Genomic DNA, 14,809 nt, shown 5'->3' with positions numbered 1-14,809 from the left:
ATATTAATTGGGGTGGGGGGGGCAGAGTTATCATAGAGTTATTTGAACGTGCTACTTTAACGGTTTGTTTTTGCAGATCTAAGAATTTCGTAGACAATGAGTATAAACAAAAACAATCAAAAATCAGTAGAGATTACTTACATGAGTAAAACGTGGTATTCGAAAAAAGAAAATAATTGAAGCTATCTTAAATCAATAATTTTCCACGCAGAAAAGTTGACATTTTATAAATCTATACTACTATATTGAAATAATAGACTCGAATTTTTGGGCTCTAATACCGAGAAATCGGAAGAGTACTGTCATTGGTTTTATATATTTTAAACATTATTGGCACTTGAAGATTACCAATTTGTTTTTATTTGTTCTCAATCAAGCATTGCTAATTAATAATCAACGAAAGTTCCTTTTAAAAAATCCGGAAATCGTATGGATTTTTCGGATTTTACAATCTTGCGTATGCGCATTACATTCACGTTAACTCACGAGATGCTCGTTAGTTTTTGTTTCCACAATACCACATTTGCATGCAGAAACGATATAACAAATACGTGTAAATTTTCATTGAAAATTTGTCATATATATATTCTGTTCATCAAAGGAAATACGCGAGATAACTCTAACTCAGTGCATTTAAGTAGAAAAATCCCGAGAGTTCCGAATGTCAACTTCGAAGCGTGTGAAAAATGTTGCTGGATGAAGTGTTGAATTCTTCATTAATATGAATTAAACTTTTACATGAAAGGTATTTACAGCCTCAGAATGGTTTATTATGAATAAATTGACTGTTATTTTCAATGCAGCTTCATTAATTTTTTTTTCAAAATCGTTTTGGAGCGATTATTTATGTCTCTGTTCTAACTAAGCAGAGTGTAGTGAAATAAATAGCAGTATTGCAGGCTTAAAGCTTTATTATGTAAACGGGAACAATAAGGTGTGTCGATGTATTTATTTCGTAAATGTCCGATATCATATACAATGTCAACCATTAACGCACGGGTCAAAGTCTTGTGCGTTTGATTTGTAATAAAATCATTTTTTTTACATACTAATGTTACTCTAATATCTAACGCGAACACACAACACACACACACACACACACACACACACACACACACACACACACACACACACACACACACACACACACACACACACACACACACACACACACAGACAGACAGACAGACAGACAGACAGACAGATAGATAGATAGATAGATAGATAGATAGATAGATAGATAGATAGATAGATAGATAGATATGGGAAATTCACTATACTGGAGCTCGACATCCGCCCCGGTCCTACGAAACCCAATCTCCTAACAATGGGTGGCCACCGCTCTAACCACTCGGCCATCTGGGCACGACAAATATCTTGCTTTCGATGACAAACAGACCCCAGAGCGCTGGTCGCGCACTACCCGGTCGTTTAAGATACAGGTGGGATACAGTTAAACGACAATTTGAGAGGATCGGAAGAATACACATTGCATAGATATTTACAGATGTAATAGGCACAAATATTACACTCTCAAATTGATATATACCTGCCCATACCAGGAAGTCATTCTCAATACACGTTTTCAAAAGGAATTAAACTAAAACTAAGAACCCCTCCCCCCTCCCATACATGTACATAAACACACTCAACACTTCATGAATTCAGAATGTTTCGTTTAAAGAATCCATTACTTACACAATAAGTAAACAGGCGTCATACTTAATAAAATAAAAAAAATCTTCCATTTGCAAGGGGTTAAATGAACCTATATATATAGAATATCGAAAACGTTTAAATATGTGTGAACGTTTTCATGACGTTACCATGATCATAGCGCGCGCTTATCGCTTCTTGTTGGATTTTAGCAAACAAAAAATCTTGGGTAGTTTAACAATTCTAAATTGTTTGCCTTTTTCAATTGTAAATAATAAACAGCAATGTGACAAAATTTACGGGTATATGAACTTGGTTTGTCACGTGATCAAATCCTGTGAAGCCCAAAGGGCTGCTCAGAATATTAGATCACGTACCAACCAAGTTCATTAAACTTGCTCTTAATTTCTTAATTAAACATTGACATTCAGTAGGATGTGCTTTTGATATGGTTTATCTGATAATGACATAGTTAATAGTAATAGTTAATAGTAATACAAAGTACTGGTAATTGTATGTTAAGAAACTAGTGGTCATTGTTGTTATAAAAAGATGTTACTGGGAATGTCAATTTTGTGTGGTAACCTTTACATTTAAATATGTCGAAATTGTCATGCTCGTAGCCTTAAAGGGGCATGGTCACGATTTTGGTCAAATTCTATTTTTTTCTGTTTTCATTATTTACAATGCCTAAGAAAAGCATTTCTACTGATCAAATGAAATTTGAGGGTCAGTTGTAAAGTTATAAGCAAGATACAGGGCTCACAATTCTTTGTCATGTAAACAAGGCTCGTGCTCTGTTGTTGTTTTCATAGGTTTAATATACCAGTAAAAAATCTTTTTCAAGCTGATTTGTCTATCTTCTTATTCATTTTAAGCATAAATAAACAGTTCCTTACGTTTAACATATTCATTAGGTCTAAAACTGGAATTTTCACCTCAACATTCAAAATGTAAACAAAAGCTTTGTTTACATAGCAAAGAATTGCATGCTCTGTAACTTGCTTATAACTCAACGAATGACACTCAAATTTTAGTTGCCTATCGAAAATGCCTTACCAAAACATTGTGAACATTAAAATCGGAAAAATAATTTTTGACTAAAATCGTGACCATGCCCCTTTAATATGAAAGGTTGTTATAAAAACTAAAGTCCTCATACGTAGGAGGCGTACACTCATCCATAAAAATGCAGAATCTGTGTTTGCCTGTTGTCAATGTATATTTTTATACAGACTTATGCATTATCACTCTAAGCTACTAGGTTTTTTGTGACATATTTTTTTTTATTTATCAAATACATTTAAATTGAATCTTCACGTATGAAATTATGTTGATCGTTAAGGTTCTATTGATTTTTATACATTGTTATGTTTTGTTTAAAAAGGCGGCCATGTATTTGAGTCTTCAAAATTTTGGAAGAGATTTATCATATGTTTTAAAAGTTATTTGTGAACACTTTTCAGGTGTGTTAATATCGATGTATCATTATTAACAATCTATTATTCAATATTATCCTTAAAGCTGTAGCTATACATTCTTCTCATATTAAATACAGATAATTCCTTGACGCAGTTTATTAACTCCATGTCAGCAGATATCGATGATATATTTTGACATCGGTTGAAAAATAGTTAAGGAAAACTTAGGAAATATTTTTGAACGGAGGTTTTACAGAGAAATATTGTCGATCTCGATGGTAATTTTAACATTATTTTGTTTAGAAAACTGCTTGGAAGATACTTCTTAAAACTTGGTGACTATGATGTCTCGGATTTCTTGAAAGTATCTCTTAGATTTCTCTTTATACTCCTTCCTGAAAAAAAGTAAAGCTTATAAAAAAGTAAAATGTAAAATAAAACAATCTTATTATTAGCCAATACATAAATCATTTACGCTTATGGCATATATTGATCTTTTTTACATGTGATAGTCCGACCATTTGTTTGATGACGAGTTGTACACATGTATACACTATGTTTCTTAAATATTTTATTTAGAAGTCAACACTATCAAATAGAAAAATTATGGAACCTCGACACTTGGAACTATTCACCACTGTCTTATCTAAAAGGCCACGGAGAATATGTTACATTGTGTTTTTACTACACCATAGAATCACTGTTGGTGAATCTATGGGAAAATGATTTGAACATTTTGGACATTTATATAAGTTAGTTTTACTTTGATAATAATAGTGTATGGTATAGTTTATATAATGCATTGTTATATTAAGTAGTATATTCTCACTATATAACTCTATTTAGACGAATAGTCAATAATTGTAATATTAGCTCGTCCGAAAAATATTGACCGGTCAATATTTTTTTGATATTGAGCGGCTAGGAATGATATCTAGAGAACATTCCCTCTATTTCAAATAAACGCCTCTAATTTGTTGATTCGTAAACGATGACGTGAATAACTTCGCGACTCCAAAACAAGGTGACGTCATAATAGACAGTCAGTCATGGCAAGTAAACAACGGACGCGCAATGCGACAGTTTGCTATCATAACGGATATAAGGATTTGTTAATTACTGTGAAGTAAAATCAGGTAGAACATTTGTATGTTAATTCTTGCGGTCGGCGGAATATCACCAGTGACCATTTGATGCTGAGGATATTTTTGAAATGAACTTCGTGATTCTTTGTTGAGCTGAGAAAATTACGATCTGTTTTTAATTAATTTCTTAAATTTTGGTTTGTTTCTTCATATAACAAAACAAATGTTGACTGTGTTTTCGGGCAACATTGATTATATTAGCCCCCTTGGGACGAAAATATTGCCCTCCCCTTCGCGTCAGGCAATATTTCGTCCCTCGGGGGCTAATATAATAAATGTTGCTCTCAACCTGAGTCAATATTTGTATACTGATATTTATTTATTTTTAAGTAATATTTATTAAGAAATCGATTTTATTATATTTATCACAGAGATTATAATTTTCGGACAATAGCCATTTTGTTTATGACCATTGCTAAGGCTAATTCAGAAAATGTTTGTAAGCTAAATAAGTGCAGTTTAACTATATTGTAATAATTTATCAGTTTTTATCAGTATTTATATTCAAATAATCACAGTATCACAAATACGAGTACATGTATATGTTGAAATTATGAAGAGTGTTTACAAAGTATAGAGTCTCACAGTGAAAAGTGATTATGTCTTGAAAACAGGTACTATAATGTTTGAAAATGGTACATGTATAGTGAAATTGATATAGCAAATATTTTTATAGAATTATGAACGTGCATACTTTGCATAAATTACAGGTGGATCACATGGTTTGTTTCAAGCTTACCAGAACCGTAGATCTACATACATATTTTAGGTTTTTTATAGACCACCTGTTCCTTCTTTCGTATTAAGGGTAGGTGCTTGTGTACTTCAGCGATGATTATTATGGCTTTTACATAATATCAGAGTATAATTTTAATCTACAACTTAAGAATTTAATGTACAATTGTAAAAGGTTTATTTCTTTGTATGACAAAAGTTTATCATATATAAGATAAAGTTATAAAGTAGAAAAGCAATATATATTGTAATTAAACAAATATATGTGTTTTTATAGGAATTGAATTGTTTGAGATACTTCATGATTGTGAAGTTTCTATATGTATTATGTTTTGTAGGAGTGTCACCATAGAAAATACATAACGACGTTCAGATAAAACTCGGTTGTTTTAATTTTATAATATTAGTTAAACTACAATCTCTTGAATTATTGAAATGATCGATAATAATCACACAAAAATCAACATTTTGTCCATTTGGTTTATTCTTGTCATGCGATAGACCTTTACCTAAGTAACAGCTTTTATCTAATATCATGCATACTTTTTTAAAATGCCTTACGTTGTGAAAATTTTTCCATCCTCAATAGTTTCTGGTAGCAACTGATGAAGCGTTTCAGGAAGAATCAATGTTAGCCCGGCGGCAAAGAGACAAGCTCCTCCAAATATGGACAGAGGTATGGCTGTCCCTGCTGTTCCTCTAACCAAATCAGCCTACCAAATTTTCAACGTGAAAAATTGTCCACACATAATACAATTTACACAAAAAAATTGAATTTGATGAATTAAAGTTCAAATTCAAGAAAAAAAATTGGGACATCTAATTGAAGTGTACATGTACATGTATATAAAACAATAAATCCCACATTATCTACTTCTGATTAGCCTTTTGTCATTAACTATATATACATATTCGTATCAAAATACATAGCAAACGAATTGTGTGCTTTGGTTTATGCCAGTATTCGACCATATATTAAACTGCGTTGCAAAAACACCATGAAAGATTTTTTAAAACAATGTCTTTATCGCTGGTAAACATGTCGTGTTTGCAAATTTGCATTTATTTCACAGTCCGCGTTCAATTAGGACCAGTTGCTGAGTGATTCAATAATTTGATTTAGCTCACCGTGTCAGCAATAAAGGGAGAGATCATTGCACCCACGCGAGCCCAGCAGGAGCTGGAGCCCATCCCAATGTTTCTGATAGCAGTAGGGAACAGCTCGGCAGACAGCACATAGATAGTGGCAAAGGCCGCAGTAGCAAACAGTTTCCCCAGCATCGCTAGAGCTGTAGTTATATACTGCAGGTCTGCAATAGGTGAAAAAGTTTAGAATCATATAAATAAAAGGTTTACAAGAATTTACAATTCAGCACATGCATAATACTGTCGTTGTTTTCTGTACGATAGCAATGTGGGTCATAGAATATGTACATGTTTTTAGATTCATTACATCGAATACCACACGCATTTTAAATCACATGCAAAAACTACACGGTGGATCTGTAGATCAACAAACTTAATTTTAAAGAAAAAACGTGCACTGTGGTGCAACAATAGCACAAAACGGACCTGGGGTCATTTTAACATTGGTACTTCGCGAACTGAGTCGTATCGATCTACAGAGTCAGATAAACCAGACTTATATATACTGGAAATATGACAAGCAATAGGTTTTTTATTACACTTTATGAGCATTTTTTGCATAGAACTACATGTTCAAAAGAAATTTAACTGGGGGACCCTTTTCGCATCCTGTGTCTTATGGTTCACGACCAAGGGGGTTTCGCGTGACACAATATGTAAAACATCGTGGACTGAAGAACTTACAATGATTTTGATCTCCAATAAACAAATGGTAATCAAAGGTGCGCAACATATCGTAAATAACAGCATTAAATTTGCTGAAATGTTAGCTACCTTTTCCGACATAGTTGACGGTAAGAATAGTGCTCAGACATGCTAGGCCACCAAATCCCATGTAGATAAAATGACTCTTTATCCTGCCGAGCCTCTCAATCATGGGTAAAGGTATTACATTTCCTGGGAACTCCACAAGGGTAACAAGAAGAAAGTTGATGTAATAATCTCCGTAGAGAATTCCGGTATTCAGCGATAAACCATAAAACACCATACTAGCTACCATCCTTAAAAATAACAAATACCCTTTACGGGATTAAAGATATGAATCTAACTAGAATTAGAAAGAAAAAAATCTACTTTCATTCAACTCTTTTATCAAATTTCTGATTTGTCACAATATAAATGATATTTACTACATTTATGTTCCTTTATTTGGATGGTATTACCGATTTTATTCATTTATCTTTTTTATTTTTTTTTTATTTATTTATTTTTTTGCTTTTTTGGGGGGTTTGTTTGTTTTGTCATTTGGGATGGGGTTTTTTTTACGAATATACATTATCCTTAGATTGTGTTAAAAATTACAGGCGAAAAGGCTGTTTACCTGAGAATGTTTAAATGATTAAAGTTAAAGTAATTCGGGTTATATTAACATTGAATATCGAACAAGATAGCTAAATACAGACTGTTGTTTCTCCATTGATAGCTAATTCCATGCTGCTTTCCTAAGACTTGAATTCATTTTTTTCCTCACTTCATCATTTGATGTTTTTATTTATTTCTTGATGCATTATATGACTTACTATTTTCTTTCTCATTGCCTCATTTTATCTTTTTTATTTTCTTCCCACTTCATCATTTGATTTTACATTTACTTGCATGTTGCATCATTTGATTCTTGACTAATTACATCAAAGCCAGAATACTATCTTACCAGTTATAGAAAATGATGACCGTTCGAACGCCCAGGCGTCGGTCAGAAAATAACATCCATATTTTTCCTGTCTGTTTTGGCCCCAAATCAACATCGTCAAAAAGTTTAGAAGAGATCTCTTTTCCGTTATATTTTGCAGCTTTCACCAACAATTTACACGCGTCTTCCTTTTTCCCTGCACCATACAACCAACGTGGAGACTCAGGAAGAAACCTTAATATATCAATGATGTGTGAAAATAAGGGTCGTTTTCAAACAATCAAAACGAATATTTGAATACTTATTGCAACTTTATTTTCAGGCTTCTAAGAATAAGCACTATTTTCATCCAGTGTACGATAGACGACTGTTCATAAAAGATTTTGACTTTTGATGAGATTGAGTAAACGGATATTTATATAAAGAAGACAGACTTTAAACACGTTTAATTTTTTCTTAATTTAACATCTACAAAGCATATCCATACCAATATAAAATGAAAAGAGGTGCGAATGGAACTGCTGATCCAATAACTGTCCAAAACCAGTCCCTGGTGAAATATGCGATCAGCTCCAGGTAAAGTCCACCTAATGGTGAAGTAAAACCTAGAACTAGACCTGCATTTGTTCTCTGTGATGGTCCAACCCACTCCATGGCTGTTGAAGCAATAACAAAAACTTATTTTTCATACCAATGACTGCTAAATTCTTTTTTTTCAGTTGATTGACATTCCCTACACTTGAATTAAAGGTGTATGATTTCCTACTGTATTTTTTTCTCAATACCAATAGACAATGTACTGGTAAATCGTAAACGAAAAATTTGGAACAAAATATACACATGTAGAAATTCAAACAATTGAAAAGTCGAACGACAATAAAGTTTAGCTTTATCTACAGTCATAAGAAAGTTGATACGTGGTAAATTAATCATTCGAGTTGTTCTCGGGGGGTTCTTTTTACCTATATTCTCTTAATGGTTTTCATAATTTGGTACGTTCCACTGCTTGCCAAAGACCACTGCTTGCGAAGTACCAGTAGCAAATGCATTGTTTTGTCATTTCATCGCACATAACAATATATACAAAAAATAACACAACAATGCACTGGCTAAAAATGGTTCTTGGCGAGAAAAGGTTTGATGCTCATCGTTGTTAAAGTAGCAGTACGTTTCGAAACAAAGAAGCGCGTTTAAAAATGTTTAATCATTTTATCAACACAAAAAAAGAATTGCAATGTAAAAACTGTTGTCAAATTTAAATTAAGTCAACAAAAAATGTTTAAAAAATAGTTACATTTGTTAACTCCTTCAAATAGTGAACAATTCTAAGATTTTACATCATTTAAAAGTATTTACAGACGAATTTTGCCAGAAAAGAATAGGATACGAATAATTTAGTAAGTTGTTCTCAAATTGTTCCGTTGTTTGTTACCATAAAATAACAATGGGGCTTTAACACTTTTTTACATGCAACATCAGAACCTTGCTTTTATAAATAGTGCCTAGTTGAGAGGGTAAAAGTTGAAATTGACACCCCGAGAAAACCATTGTCAACCGATTGCATCTAAACCAATGAGATTTCAGTATTTAACATGAAATTATAATAAATGGAAAATGTATTCGATTGGGGAATACTACACACTCGTATGTTTATAATTAATGCCACATGTTAGTTTAAAAAGATCATAAAGGGCTAGGTAGCAAACAAACTGGCCCTCAAAATTGCCGTTAAATATTGAGCATGCTTAATAGAATCCTTCATTATTACGAGTGTGGAATATTGAAATTCTACCAAGGGGACAAGATTCACAGTCTAGGACGAGGTTTTGCCGAGTTCTAGACCGTAAACCTTGGTCCCGAGATGGAATTTCACTATCCAACATTAATATATAATAAATGATTATTTTTCCTGCTTTTTCTACATCACAAAAATTATGTCTAAAAACTTTCAGTTTATCCCTCCGGTGCTTCGAATATAAATGCTAGTCAAAATAAAATCATACGACAGTTTTATTCTTCACTAGCAATTGATATGATATATTGTAATTAATTAAAGAAAACAATTACTTAATGGATAATCTCAATCCTTCATTGTGCATTTCCCTAAAGCAGACAACGTTTGTTTTCCTTTTTAACAAGCGTAGTAAATATCCACAGTTTTAGACAGAAAAATCTCACATTGCAGCTAACACTCGAAAAACCGATTTTAACAATGGATATAATGCAAGAAACTTTTGGTCATATACTTTTATATGCGCTGTAATTCTATTTATATGTTGGATTTAAACGTTGAATATTTTTAATTATCTTTATGTTTAGCTCTCTAACCGAAGAAAATTAGAATATCCTAAATAATGATATCTTTTTCTAAAAAAGTAGTTTGATATTTATGATGATTTTAATTGTTTACCTAGGACAAACGTCGTCATGAATACGCCAACACACGCTGCACCTGAACAGAAACTAAATACGACGTAGATCACATAGTTGAAGGACCACGCCAGGGCCAGAGTAGATGCCAGCTCAAAGGCTATACAAAACAACAAGGTTTTCCGACGTCCAAACCTAAACATTGATTTAAATGAAGGTAAAATCTTCTTTAATAGAATGATTGTTCTTTGGGTAAATCAAATCTATTTTGAATAGGTAACTTTAACAATTGCTTATAAAATCATTTGACAGATATTCTGTTCCAATAGAGAATGTGCCTTTCATTTTTTTTTTTCTGATACTAGTTATTTGCTTCCAAGTAATCCAAGTATTTTTTTTAAACACGAACATCAGAATAATTTAGTTTCACACTGTGTACACGCAGATATTGATATTGAAGTGGTTGTGACAATGTGATAACACTTGAGGTATGAAAATATAAACTAAGCTTCTTACAGGTCCGAACACATTCCAAAGAGAAAAGAGCCAATCAAAACGCCAGCAAAGAATATGGTCTTAGATAGCGATACTTTGTATTTGTTGTCACACACCAGGTTTTCCTGAAACATAAACATTGTCAAACAAATATTATCACAATTAGTTTAATATAACCACATGCTACCATAATAATGAATTTTAAATCCACCAATATCACAACTGTCGATTATTTCGTTTTGCTATTATATAATCTCAATTTCAATTCCTAAAGGTTTTTGTAAACTGGTTCTTATTGATATCAGAGTACCAATAATAAAGCATGACATGAGAGTTTCCACTTTTCGTAATTACGTCGGCCTGCTAAGTTTCCTGCATATTATGAACAACAACTTTAAACAAAAATGTTGTATTACCTTCATTACGAATGTTTGGTGAAACAAAGTTTGGTCATAAACCCAGGCAGAACATTTTATTTTAGATGCATTAATTGGTCGGCTTTCGTTGTCAAACACTGCTTTTGATCGGTCGATGTTATACAGGTAGCATTTGTCATATTCCCCATCACTGTCCAGAGGAATAAACTTGTGAATGAGATCCGTGTGCTGTTTTCCTTGAACTGCATATGAATCGTTTTGAAGACCAGGAATATGACATCTTAAAATAAAAAAAAGAGATAACATTTTATTATTCATATTTTTCCATCTAGACACACCAATGAGACAGAGCACTTTGTCTACATTGTCACAGTCCATCCGGCTAAAATTGGGTACTGGCTTACGCTGGAGTAAACCCCGACGGACTGGTGTTACTTTTAGGGGAAGTGAATTATTCTCATCCGCTTAGCACCATAGAAACCGAAAATATGCCCTAAAATAGGTAAGTACTGCTTTGATTTATGATCAAACATAAAAATCTAATGAGATATTTGTCCTTTTTTATCATATAATGCTTATTTAAAATAAACCATAATATTCAGAACAGAATTATCGTTCGTGTTCAACCACTCCACACGGGGTTAAAAATATAAACATTGGGTTATTAAATAAAACTTTAGCCATGTTTGTTGCTTCTGGGGTGCAATCCCATGCTTTTCAAAAAGAGAACAGGTGTCTGTTGTGTGTAAAAACTTAGTATATCGATCCATTTTCTAGGAACATTCTGCTTAAAACAGTATAGTCTGTTTCACTATTGATGCTATTACTAGATCAGGCGCGGATTGAAAATTATTCCTTTTAAGAATCGTTACTAAACATGTTTATTGTGGCAACAGCAAAAAAATACCTAAATATTCTATTGTCATATTTATTTCCAGAACTAATATGTATCGAACAATTAATAACGATAATGTATAAAACAAAAAACATCTAGATTTTTTATTGACTACAAGTACCTAGATTCTAGGAAATAGACTTTAATTTGAATTACAATTATTTGCAGTGGTAGTGACGCAAACGCGATTTGCATAATCATACGAAATAAAAATAACGCAAAAATGTATATAAAAACCCATAATATTGAGGTGGTGTTATACGATCTACTGTAAACAAATATATCATAAAACCAGTCAGGCTTTATTGGATTTAATCACCTCCAGACCGTGTTTTATCACCTCATGGTAACTTGATAATAAAATGAGTCCTTATTCCTTAATATTGAAGCTCAAAAAGAGATGTAATATAAAATGGGTTTATATCAACCTGATTACCCCTCCCCCTTCCCCAATTTTAACACTCGCAATGGTCTGACAGGCATCGAGGTGATCATCTTCACACATCTGACCAACCAGGGAAGGGCTTTCACTTCTTTCGAAAATCTACAGGAACTCTTCCAAGGAGATAGAAAGAATAATTCAAGTTTTTTTTTTTATAACCTCCAAGTATTAAGAGGTTAAGCCTCTCATACAACAGAAAGAGGCATTTAACTATGTGATAAATGTGAAAGTCGTTTGAAGATGACAATGACCTCATATCAATCCCTGCTCGACCCTGACAAGTGTAAAGAGAGGGAGTAGTTTAATCAGACTGGTTTGATATCACCTCATCAGTACAGTAGCTACAACGTTATTGTTGACAAAAGACTTGCATGAGTGTGATTCAGGAACGATCACGCACGATACACGAAATCTAACGATAAAAAACGCAAATGAACGCTGGCCTCGAGCAAAAAAACACTCCGAGTTGTTCTCTGAACCACAGGAAAAATATTCTGGTCTATTGCCTGCTAAAGCATGCATATAAATAATTATATAATACTTTTCTTTAATTGTATGGTGTAAACTCGCTTGCGACAAAAATGGAAACTATTTCTTTTTTCTGATATTGATTTTTTTTTTATCTGAGCCTCTATCTTATTTCAATTATCAATATTTTTAAGAAATGAAGATAATAATTTTTCTATTGATCGACGTATCAAAGAAAAAATTGACCGGAAAACTTCATCAATGCGCGTAGCGCATTGATGAAAAAGTTTTCCGGTCAATTTTTTCTTTGATACGTCGACCGATACAAAAATTATTATCTTCATTTCTTATCATTTAATAAAACATTTTCAAATAAAAAAATGTGAAGTGTCATTGATCAAAAATGTAAATAATGTAAATGAAGCGGTGCGTATTAATACAAAACAACAACAGCAACAATATTCAAAATGGATACGCCTTCAGCTGATGCAGAGCTACTGGGCTGAATTTAATGGATTAAACACAAATAGTGAGTTAAAATCTGAACCGGCTGAATTGAAAACGAAAGGAAAATACATGTGATAGCTTGTGATATCATTCACTGTGTATTAAAACTAGTTTTCATGTGAGATCGCTGGAATATGCAACTCGACATAACCATCCAAGGAAAAGCGATCGTGGACGAAAATAGCTGATATGTCGACAAAGAATAGTATGTATAAGCGACTTTTGTAAACTTTGTGGTAACTAGATAGCCAGTGATGTACTTAAATGGTATATATCTGCCACTAGGAATTCACCGAAGGAGTTGATGCATTACTCATAGCTTTTCTTTACGACGCTTATTTTGATGACCGATCATCTACGTGTGTAAATTTAAAAATTATCGTTACCAAATTTGACCAGCAGTGTTACCGTGAAAGTTTATATGCCTATATGTTCGTTATGATACTGAAATCCTTAAAAGGAACAGCCAGCCTCGCTGTAAATGTTGATTGATCTCAAGCAGACGAAATCATGAGAAGACACTTAATTTTCTATTTCGTGAATCAAACAAAGTGTTTTGTTTATTTTTGAAGGTTAAACTTTCAAGTTCTTATATTCACAAGTTTGCATTTTGTTTGATGACAATAAAACAGACACAACTTTACATTTTGTTGACAGTGTTTATCTTGGAAATTCCCGTTCTATAAATAGTGTTAGATCAGAGCAGTTGAGAAAAGTAGATCCGGCGAAAATTTTATTGATGCAGGTATCAAAGAAATTTTTCAACCAATCAGAAGCGCCGATATCTCATCAAACGAATAAATATTAAATGATTGATAAATCTTTGTAATTCATAACTTTAAATGTGAACAGTATTTGAGTTTATCTTTATTCATTTTTGTCATTATAAATTTAATGAAAAAAAATTATGAGATTAAGAAAAATCAAAATCTATGCAGTTGCCAATATGTTTTTGCCAACAAATGGGATTTATGTACAAATTTGGTAATCACGGTAAAAAAAAATGTGTATCAATGCTAACGGTCTAACCTGTAATCTTGCGAGCCCATGACGAACACAGAGAGAACCATTATCGGTCCTGTTATGATCCAGGCAAACAGTATATAAAAGTAGTTCCTTTTCTGGTACAGACCAAATTCGCCAATCTCTTTAAAAATAGCATCAAACTCCATTGTATGTGTAGAAAAAAGGTTCGACTTAGGAAAAGTTTTCGATGCTGTTGGTTTTATACATTGTGATGTCACATGACCTTACCAGAAAGTGGTGTCTTCGTAAAAGAGGTATGTGCAACTCAAGAGGCTCTTCTGACTTGCTTGACAAAAGTATGCATACCACTCAAGTCATGGATTTTGATCTATTTTTTTAATATCGAGTGATATCTCAAAACATTACGTATAAGTACACGATAATCTTCAGGCACTTTGACCACCATAAGAAAACAATACTGAATGCAATATTGCATTATACTCAATGAATGTTTATAAATCGTTTGAATCTATTCGATTATTTTGTTTTTGCGTTA

At 32.8% G+C, this 14,809-nt stretch overlaps 1 protein-coding gene across 1 annotated transcript; it reads right to left on the bottom strand.

The window, feature by feature from the left end:
- Nucleotides 1-3,217: 3,217 nt before the first annotated feature.
- Nucleotides 3,218-14,500, bottom strand: LOC128184213 (organic cation transporter protein-like). The gene is made up of 10 exons (XM_052853586.1): nt 14,317-14,500; nt 11,015-11,255; nt 10,620-10,723; nt 10,144-10,298; nt 8,221-8,389; nt 7,755-7,967; nt 6,878-7,104; nt 6,086-6,267; nt 5,519-5,670; nt 3,218-3,472 (listed from the first exon to the last, which is right to left on the bottom strand). The coding sequence occupies exons 1-10, from the start codon at nt 14,457-14,459 to the stop codon at nt 3,403-3,405; spliced, it is 1,656 nt and encodes a 551-aa protein (XP_052709546.1). The 5' UTR covers nt 14,460-14,500; the 3' UTR covers nt 3,218-3,402.
- Nucleotides 14,501-14,809: the final 309 nt, after the last annotated feature.

The sequence above is a fragment of the Crassostrea angulata genome, chromosome 5 (assembly GCF_025612915.1).
Source record: "Crassostrea angulata isolate pt1a10 chromosome 5, ASM2561291v2, whole genome shotgun sequence".
In the NCBI taxonomy this organism is placed as follows: Eukaryota; Metazoa; Mollusca; class Bivalvia; order Ostreida; family Ostreidae; genus Magallana; species Magallana angulata.
The sequence above is the reverse complement of the archived record's forward strand: the minus strand, read 5'-3'. Positions and strand labels throughout refer to the sequence as shown.

Excerpts from the sequence above, each read along its gene's own strand:
- LOC128184213 (XM_052853586.1), bottom strand. The coding sequence starts at position 14,459 with ATGGAGTTTGATGCTATTTTTAAAGAGATTGGCGAATTTGGTCTGTAC. Across the intron at positions 7,968-8,220 it reads CCTCTTTTCATTTTATATTG|GTTTCTTCCTGAGTCTCCAC; the intron begins GTATGGATATGC and ends TGATATATTAAG. Across the intron at positions 3,473-5,518 it reads GATGGAAAAATTTTCACAAC|GAAGGAGTATAAAGAGAAAT; the intron begins GTAAGGCATTTT and ends ACTTTTTTTCAG.